Here is a 10,299-nt window from a genome sequence, read left to right as displayed (position 1 = left end):
AGTTTAAACAGATACATTTTAACTGCTTTTTAAAAGACATGACTGAGTCCACAGATCTCAAACTCAAAGGGAGCGAGTTCCAGAGTCTGGGAGCCACTGATACAAACGCTCTGTCACCTTTTGTTTTTAACCTTGTATGCTGGACAACCAGCAACCCCTGGTCACAAGACCTCAGGGACCTGCTGGGGTGATAAGGAAGAAGAAGATCACTTATGTAAGTTGGAGCTACACCGTGCAGGGCCCTATAAGTCATGATTATGATCTTAAAATGGACCCTGAACTTGACAGGGAGCCAATGCAGGGAGCCAATGCAGATGAATCAGCAGGGCAGAGACGATCACATTGGGTGCCACTTATGCCGGCTAAAAACAGGAAACTAATTCGCACGGACTCACCAAAACATAAGAAGATTGGAAAAATAGTTCAGGCTGCTGGTGGTTCATAAAGGTGTAGGTGATATTTTATTGGTAGTCTCGGGCCACTCAATACCAACTCAGCATCATTTAAACACTGCATGACCACGGTGTGACTATCTTCTGATAAATGATAGAATCTCTGTATGTGTGCGTCTGTTTTGCACTTTTCGTGACAACCATTAATCAGACCTACTTTAAACTTGATGGTTGGACTGCAGGGCACCTGAGGAAGTATATTGGCAAGGCTGGAGTCATTCCAGAGAGCGGTAATCTAATCTTTGGGGTCCTCGTAAATAATATAGATAAATTGATTTATGTGGTCACCAATATAGATAACATAGTTTATATATAAACTACCACTGTTTGATTGTTTGATAATGTTACTAATGTACCTGTGATTGCAGGCAATGCAGTAGTGAGGTAATAACTATGACTTTTCAGACCTTCATTGTCTGTACAGTTTAATGCTGCATACCAAAAAAACACTTGACTTTTTTTTATAATTATGTAATTGCTGTAATTTGAGGTGTATTTTATTTTATGTTGCTTCAGTGTTTGCTGTGTTGCTGATAATTGGGTACCTGTGGCATCTTGAACCCCTGCCAGCGCCCCAACAGCAGCTGCCGTCTCTGCCAGGACAATTTGACCTCCGCCTTGTAGTGTGGCTTCTGCCAGCGTCGCTACAGCGTGAGCTGCTGCCTCACTGTAACACACAAATCACAAGTGCACTATATGTAAAAAAAACCCCATATTTCTGTACATGCAATTTCAAATTAAAACACACACAAACAAGAAATTAGGCTTGAAGATGCAATCTCCTGGTACAAAGCCCAAAAGCTCTCTCACGCAGAGTCTGCTCAGAGAGCCAAGGGTTATTAGAGAGATGTGGGGTGAAGACGCAGGAATACATGAGCTATAAGAGGCTTTTCTAGTCTGGACTTACAGAGAATCGGTCACATCACTCCAAAGGACAGGTGCTATGGGTCTAATAAAGCAATTTTATATACTGGATCTATGCAGCAGAATTACTACTAGCTTATTAGCACACCAGTTTCGCAGCTTTATGATAATCAGGCTTGAGGCAGAAATGTAGAGAGACAGAAAGAAAGGAAGAGGAAATGCGAGAGCTGAGACAACAGATTCTTGATGATGCAATCAAGTGTACCAGAAACGACACCGTTTTTTTGTGCGTTGTTTCATTGTTTAATATGTGAATTTAGATTGGATGTTTAAGCTTGCTGGGGGTTTTTGACTATGGCTAATAAATCTTGCATCTCAGGTAATATTTAATCGCACAGAAGGAAAACAGTGAGGATAAGAGGCTCTGCACCTCATCTGTAGCTGGAAAACAGACACAAAATGTTCCAGAGACGGCAGAGTGGAGAGCCCAGAGTAGCTCAGCTCAGGTAAACAGCAGGAAGGGAGGGGAAATGAGAAGGAGGGGGTCTCAGGTGGGTGCAGGTAACAAGCCCCAGTGGGACATACCCATACACATCTGAAATGATTGCCAGGACAGGACTGCAGTGAAAAAAAATTCTAACATGGCAGTATCTAGGTGACTGACTTCAGAAACAAACTGCTGAAAAAAATGTAATTCAGGAAGTGGGTAGCCAAGGGTTAGCTTCTTTTAACTGCGACCGAAGCCTACAACAAACTATTAACCTGTTATCCTACAGGAACTTTAATTTGTGACTATAATAGGACTGAAAACATTTTTTTCTTTTTCTAACACAGCAGCCTAAATGAAGTAGAGATGTAATGCTGTATATTTATACTCACAACATCTCAAATGCAGCTATTTTAATCTGCTCTTACCTGCATATCAGCAGGTAAAAGCTGTTAGAACAACTGGTTTAATGGTTCTACACCGTGCATGCTGCTGGTATAAAAGGGTACAAGCTAATTATTTAGATGCTGAAACAGGACAAAAAGTATCTCCAGGGAATCCAGTAACCTGCTCTGACACATTTGTCCCATTTTCATCCAGCTGCTTATAGCTGCCTGTGCATTTATGACATTTTTTATACTTGTCAGTGTTTTTTTTTCTCTCAGTGAAATTAAAACTTGACATGATAATAACATTTTTTTTGTTTAAAAGGTTGTGGTATTTTGTGGTGACAGCACCAAAACTTTCTTCTCTGTTAACACATTTGTAGGCTTAGGCTTAACAACATAGGGATGTTAGCTACTATTACAACAGACTATTTTGTAATTTTTTTTTTAACCTTTTTAAAAGTTGTCTTGAGCAAAGTTTCTCCAGATCTAAGTTTGCATTTTTTAGTCCTGTCCTTGTACCTGGACCGTTTACACTGCGTGCACCCCTTTATAATAGGTTAGAGACCTATTATAATGTCTCAGGAAATCACATAACATAATATTCAGCTCTGTCAGAATCACCTGTTCAGTGCCATTGTAACAGTGGCTCCGGGCTGCATCTCTTGGCTAGCAGCGACAGCAGCTTCAGCTAGGGATGCCACTGCCTGCGTGGCCTCTGAAGCTTGAGTCGTTTGGATTGTCATCTCCCCGCCCTGCAGGGTGGCCCAGCTTGGTTCCACCTGGAGGAAAAACAAAGTATATACTTAAGTTTACATACACTTATCAGGGGCATGAATGTCATGGTAATTTTAGGCTTCTTCTTCGAGCTGTTCTTTTACTAGGATTAAACGATTATATAGCAAACATATTTTACATTTTCTCTGTTCCACACAGGGTCAAAATTATACACACAGGCCAAAATATGAACATACGCTCACAACACACTAACAGGATTTGTTGAAGGTTCAACAATGTGTTTTAACTTGACGAGGCCAATTAATTCTTGCTAGTGTTCATTATTTAACTACAGCTGGTAGAAATGACCAATACTCAGAACAATGGGAAAGTCCAAGTAAGTCAGTGAAAATCTTAAAAAGGAAAATTGTAGATTTCCACAAATTGAGAAGATCTCTTGGAGCCATTTCTAAATAACTAAAGATTTCATCAATTCAAATGGTTTTATGCGAGAACAAGTTTTTCCGATTTTCACCCCTTTGCCAACTTGGAAGAACACCCAAACTGTCCCCCCTGATGAGAGGGAATTGTTTGGGATATTCAGAAAGAACCCAGGAACCACCAACGCTCAAGCCTGCCATGAGCTGGAAACTGCTGGAACACCAGCGTCACTGTCAAGCATGATGGTGGTAGCATCATGCGCTAGTGCTATTTGGTAATCAGTGGTACTTGTACATTACACAATGTGGATCGAATAAATAAGACTACCTCCAAGTTCTTTAAATCAGAACAGTTCAAACTTCGACACAGGTTTTCTAACAGGGAAATGATATATCAAAACTAATTTTAGAGTGCAGAAAACAGGCTGACGACATAAAGCTTTTGTAATGGCCCAACCTCAACCCTACTGAAAGCTTTTGGACCACTAACCAATTTAAATGAACAAGAAGAGTGTTAAATATCCAGCCACGTCTAATGCCAGAAGCTTGCAATGGTAAGCAAAATGGTCTGGTCAAGGTGCAATATGCTAAGCTACCAAATATTAGTTGGATATATGTAATATATATGAGCCTGCATGTATACATTTGGCCCTGTGTGGATTTACACTTCTGACCATAAGTGTAGATGAACATTAGCAACGAGGTAATGAGACTGAGCAAATATTGCCGGTATTAGATTGATGGACTTGTGGCTTTAGTTTTGATTTTGTGGTATTAAATAGAGTGCATTTTTAAGAGGCTATGTGTGCAGTAAATAACTTAATGTGTTTCAGTATGGTTTTTGATAAAAGAACGATTTCTAGGCACGTTTGAACGCATGTGGGTGTTACCTCTCCCTCAGTTACCGTTGAGTAGTTAACTTGTGCAACTGTCACACCAGGCAGCTCCGACGCATCCGCAAGAGTGGCAACTGTGTGTCCTGTACCGACCTGAAAACAATACATTTCCACCAAGTGCATTAGGCTCTGTAAAAAACAACAAGAGGGGCAGAAACTCCCACTCAGGAGTATAAAAGCCATGCAGTGAATAAAACGCACCTGGATAAGCGAGACTGTTCCATCTGGATTGTTGATGGTCTGTACCACGGTTTGTGAGGGCACAAGGTGAGCGATACTTTGTGCAGTGGTCAGGTGGTGCTGGGTGGTGGTTGCCGTGGTTACCTGCTGGTCTTCAAAAGCATATAATAGATCCTCACGGCCATGCTGCTTATAGCAGTTCTTCACTATGGTTCGCAACGCCTGCGTCCAAGAGACCTGAGGAAGTACAGACACAATTTAATGTCAGCAAAAATTCTTAAGACTGATGACTCTAAGGCATGGTACATCTCTTAATATAATCAGATGATAAATATGAATTATGTACAATGGGATTAAATTAAACCGTAATAATGAATAGACATGCGCCTGTTTCCTTTGCTCTAAAGCTATCTCAGAAGATACACAGAAAACACAAAATAAATGACAGAAAAGGTGTTAACAGCTGTGCTGGTTCTACTAAAAGTGCATAGACTTGGCTTACCAGCACCTCTAAAGCCTGTTCTTCTCATGCTATATTAAGAGGAAAAAATAATGAGCTTCAAAGGTGTGCATTAGCTGTAGCTTCATATTTAAAGTGTTGATTCATGAGTTGTAGCAATTTTCCTTGAGGTCTGCAAAACAATTTACTACTATATTCTGCTGTATGTATAATAATAAAACAAGCTTACTGTATCTTTTACTCCTTCATATGGTATCTTTGCGTCTTTCTCTGGTATGTTACATCACATGACACCAATCTATCTTAAAGCGACTTGTGTCACTAAGGGAGCAATGATCCAAATCCTAAAGTTGTCTAGGATGGCTTAGTAGTTAGAACTACTGTTCTAAGTTAACCAAATATGGGCATTTCCCAAGATGCCATCAACTATGTCTTTAAGGACTGTTATCACTGTCACTGAATTACACGTGGCAGGTGACTCTTGCAAAGGCAAGAGCTCTGGATCTTTAGACACCACCAAACAGAACTAGCTAATGTAACAGAACAGGATTAAAACACTGTGTAAAAAGAATCTTTCTCATGGGTGGACAATACAACATCTGTTTAGTTTGTTGTCACTTTCGGATCTATAAAAATCTTTTGTTGTTGAGTGATCTGTACTCACAAGCTACATTCATTTTGTGCACTTACAACCTTGTACTCTTTCCCAGCAAAATATCACGTTATACTAGTGTTTGTCTTACTCTCTGTTTCTGCTCCTCTGTGCGCACATCACTGCGAACGTTGGCCCAGGGGATGTCGTCGGGCCACCACACTGGCTTGCAGCTCTCTTTACCCCAGCCAGGCTTCCCTCTGCCTGTTGAGTACTTCAACATCTCTGGGATAAATGCTCGCAGCTGTGCCTAAAGGAAAATAAAAGAGGAAAAAAAATGCATGGAAAAAACAGATTATATAGACAGAAATATAATGTGCAAAGCTGCAGGGCATACACGCCCTTGAGCAGACTGCGAGAGGCGTGCATTAGGTACCTGCAGCATGTGCTGAGGTGGTCAAGGCCTGAAAATAGAAACAGACCTTCTAAAAGGAGAACAATGGGGTCAGGTTTACTAACAGACCAATCTATGGCTATGGCTCCAGCCTGACGTATCAGACAGACACTGCGAGCACATCAGAGGTGATCCAACAGACAGCCTGTTCCAACAAAGGCTCCAGGACACTGAGCAGAGGTATTAACAAGGACGAGACAGTCAGTATTGTTAAAAATTAAAATTGACTGTCAAACAAGGGCACTGCATTAAGTCTGTGCTAATAGGTGCACTGTACAGACTTATTTCTTTATTGTCAACAGACTCTATCAAGACGGTATCAAGATGGGGTGGCTGTAGCTCAGGAGGTAGAGCAGGTCACCTACTGATCGGAAGGTTAGTGGTTCAATCCCTGGCTCCTCCAGTTTGTATGCCAAGGATCCTTGGGCAAGATACTAACCCCAAGTTGCTCTCCGATGCATCCATCAGAGTGTGAATGTTTGTTAGGAAGCACTAAAAGCTTAGAAGAAACGTGAATGTGGCATGTTGTATAGATGTAAGAATCAGTCCATTTATCAAGTGCTTGTCCACCGTTTTGGAATATCTAACAATGAAGTAAAAAGTGCTGATTTTGCAGGTGACCAGCTGGTGAAAATGTTGTTGCGCTAAAAGCTAAAAATCCGAGCTTTATGGTGCATCTAGTTTCTAAACTTGAATAACAGCTGCCTGACAAGGTGAAAAAGCGAGCGGATGACGTTCTTAATCTCATCTGATTTGCTTGTTATCGATCGTCTGTATGCATACTTCATGTGCAGTAGTGAGTGGCACGCATACGCACTGCCCATCATGTCGACAGAGCCCGAGCAGGCGCGCGCTTACACTCACTGACATGCCGAGTGGGGGTTTAGTGCCAGTGTCCTCGGCGTCCCGGTAATATGCAAGCATCACCGGGGGATTATATTGCACAATGAGGCACTGCAGCGTCCGCCTGCCTTGACATCACAAGCTAAATTTGGTTCCGGGAGAAATAAATCCCTCCCTCCTCCCCGTTAGGCCCCCCTTTTCTAACTCAGTCACACAGCTCCTCAGTGCATCACGCAAACAGATGTGAGAAAATGGATCTTGATAGAAAATGGAGTGTCGGTGCTTCGCGCCAGCTTTCGAACAACAAACCCTCCACGTAATGGAGCTCCACCAGAGCCAACACTAGCTCAGCAACCTGCATTAACCTGCGAAAAAGCCTTGTAGGAAAATTATTCTCCCATTTACACCTGCGATGATGGCGACGTATGTGGATGTATCTGTGCAAGGCCAGATGGCCAAATTACAGTGGCTAGCGAGTTAAGTGGCATGTTGCCCTCGCACCCACCACCCCACCCCAATCCTAATCTTCCAAGCAGTGGTCCAATCAGACTTCAGGAAGGCTGTTATGTTGCTGGGTTCCTGAACCTAACAAGGCAAGGGGGTAATTATGAGCTCAAGCTAGTCGTGGGATCACCTGCTACAGATGCTCCATATATCTGACAGACTAGGGCCTCTGCTTAACCTCATTTGGGATTTCTTCAGCTGTATAAAATTCTACTGCAGATATCCTTTTAGAAGACATGTTTCTGATACGAACTGGGTGTCTCTACTAAATTAGCTTCCTCTCATCTCATTCCTTGGCCAAGGTTTACTAGCTTTTCCCAGAAGGACTAAACAACTTCCTGTTTCCAACGCGCAGCACACACATATCTGTAAAAACACCCACCCCCACACCTTTCCACCCGGCTTGTCGAAATTGAGTGAGGCAACAGGTTACTCGCGATAATCTCATCCTACTACTTCCAGAAAAACAAGCTCCAACTAACACCTGGCCTCCAAGGATTCATCCGGCACTGCGATTGGCTAACGCGCGCCGAGGGTTGTGGATCGTCTCTGAGGGCCACTGTCATGCTGCCTACTGTGACGATGATCTAGAGAATGCGTCAGCAGCACTGGGACGGCAGAGTAAACAAGCCATGCTCCCCTGGGCTGAAAAGAAAATTCAGGCCTGCGAGTGGTACTAACGCTACGATGAACGGCCTACAATGGCTGCTCTGCTTATCAAAGAGAAGGATTAGCTTTTTCTCAGATTAGAGTTTATTTTAATGGTGATGCTGCTCTTCAGGATGAGAATAAATGCATGACTGCTGAATAGATTAATCAAAAACATCAAAAATGAGCTAGTGGACAACACACCTACAAATAAGAATTTGACCTTGCTACATGTAGTTAGCTAAGATCTTCCTCTCACTAGTTAGAAGACATAGTTTAAACTTCCTGGTTTGTTAGCGGCTGGTGCCCTCTGCTGGGAGTAGTGTGTGTGTGTATTAGTGAATTTGTACAAAGGAAAAAGCGAGTAAACTTTAGCACTTCTAGAGAATAGAGAGAAGGCCTTATTTAGATTTCTGCACGGAAACTTTGTAGAGCCTACAGCATACATGTAAGTGGCTGAGGTTGTTGCTGGCAATTCCTATATTGATTTTATTGTCCTTTAAATTGACATGATGATTGTTATTCTCTCACTGATAAATTCAAGTTTGCAGTTAAGACGTAGCTACGGCGTAGATTCCCCACTAAAGAATAAATCCGCAGTAAGCCTTACCTGGGTCATCTTATCCACAGAGACGGGGATGCCATCAATTGTGAGCGGGGGCAGCTCTGAGGCGAGTTCTCCACCTGCAGGGGCATGTTCAGCCAGGGCGTTCTCCAGGTCCTCCAACAACATGCTCTTATACTTTCTTACCTAGTATCCATGAAAGATACATCACAGTGTGTCAGCCTGAGCTTTTAAGAGTGATAGCAGGTTTAAATAAATCACTGAAGAAAACATTTGCTAGTAGATACCTGGTCAAAGATAAGTAACTACATGCCTTTTTTTTGGTTATGTTATTAAGACAAAATCAATATGGCCTTTAATAAATTATTATTAGCTATAAAATTATGAGTATTTTTAATACACAAATAGTTTTTAGGAAGAAAGATGTAAAGCAGATTCAGTTTATCTAACATGCAGTGTATACTTATGACAAGGGAAACACTGCATACACGTGAATGACTGAGAGGGCTTCACTGAAATAAATGAAGGAGAACACTGAGGTTTGGTGTGATGGTAAGTTTCACTGTGTTACAATCTAATCCTTTCTACCTGCTCTATTTATAAGACTTACCACATTCTCCAGAGGAGCAGCACCAAACACCTTGAACACAGGGTTGGGTTTGGAGGGGGAGATGCACAACACTATGGCTTGTTGGCCCACTCTAGTGGTGTACTCATCCAACGTGGCTCGCAGTTTCCTGTTAACAAACACCATCCTTTACTTCTGTGTTCAGATTAAAAGCTACAAAGCACAACAACAATTCTACCCTAGGAGCTGAGCGAGGGATATTTTGGTCACCGTAGCTGCTGTCAGAAAAGCTATTAGATCCACCTGAGCAGACGAGTCTGCTGTCTCTTACGGATGGAAGGGTTGGATTCAAAGATATGAGGCCTTTTTCTTTTCTTCCCAGTTGCTACAGCAGCAGCAGCTGCCATACCCACTGGCCCTGAAAGAAAGAGGAGGAGGAGAGATTTTACCAAAGGTAAAAAGAGACAAAGTATTTTCCTTCTCTGATTTGAGCTTTTAAAGCCCATGTGGTTGTTACTGTTTATTGTTCTCTTTTTTTAAATATAAAATATGTTTTTAAAAAGACATGAAATAGCATTTCACCGATTTAATTTCAAATCATGTCAACTTTAAGGGATAAAGATGGAAAAAAAAAACATGGCAGAGGCTTGACAAAGGCAACACTGCCTACACAACTAATCCACTGGCGCCACCTGTTGCTCAATTGAAAGCATTTTGCTTAAATTATGGCGTTATGGGATTTACCAGGCTTGTATAATTAATCATAGCTGCTAAGAAGAATAAAAAAATAAACAAAAAATGGTCTGTTGTAAGGAGTTGACCGTCTAATTTGCCACAAACTTTACAACCTTAATAACAATTATCAACATAAGTCTACAGGTCGTGAAGCACTTCTGCTTGTAACTTTGATCAGACCCAACGAACACACTCTGACCACTCTGGAAACAGCACAGAGTTTAGACTCACCTGCAGCAGCCAGGTGAGCTGTGACCTCATCAGTGCCAGCCGAGTTGAGGATGTCTGTGTCATCATATGGATCGTCATCTGGCGAGGAGGTCGAGTCTTCCTCAGCGCTCATCATGGATGTGTCAGTCAAGGTGGTCACATGTACCTATACACGAATCAATGAATGAATGAATGAACCTGAGACTTGCACTTTAGTGGGGTGTTGAGATTTCTGATCTGGGTCGGTAATTTAACAAGATGAGTGATTAATATCAGTAAATTTGTTTCTAATTTACAC

The 10,299-nt window shown here is 41.9% G+C and overlaps 1 protein-coding gene across 2 annotated transcripts; it reads right to left on the bottom strand.

The window, feature by feature from the left end:
• Positions 1-337: 337 nt before the first annotated feature.
• Positions 338-10,287, bottom strand: LOC121813171 (nuclear respiratory factor 1-like). 2 transcript variants are annotated; one of them, XM_042216731.1, is made up of 9 exons: positions 10,023-10,287; positions 9,360-9,474; positions 9,099-9,225; positions 8,534-8,674; positions 5,626-5,784; positions 4,444-4,659; positions 4,237-4,335; positions 2,814-2,971; positions 338-1,119 (listed from the first exon to the last, which is right to left on the bottom strand). In XM_042216731.1, exons 1-9 carry the CDS (start codon positions 10,135-10,137, stop codon positions 759-761), a joined length of 1,491 nt encoding a protein of 496 aa, XP_042072665.1. In that variant the 5' UTR covers positions 10,138-10,287; the 3' UTR covers positions 338-758. The 2 variants fall into 2 exon arrangements, with proteins under 2 accessions (XP_042072665.1, XP_042072666.1); XM_042216732.1 differs by having other exon boundaries at positions 4,252-4,335.
• Between the last annotated feature and the right edge of the window lie 12 nt (positions 10,288-10,299).

Source organism: Haplochromis burtoni, unplaced genomic scaffold (assembly GCF_018398535.1).
Source record: "Haplochromis burtoni strain Fernald_Lab_line unplaced genomic scaffold, NCSU_Asbu1 Contig_1226, whole genome shotgun sequence".
Lineage (NCBI taxonomy): Eukaryota > Metazoa > Chordata > Actinopteri > Cichliformes > Cichlidae > Haplochromis > Haplochromis burtoni.
This window is presented reverse-complemented; position numbering and strand designations above follow the sequence as displayed.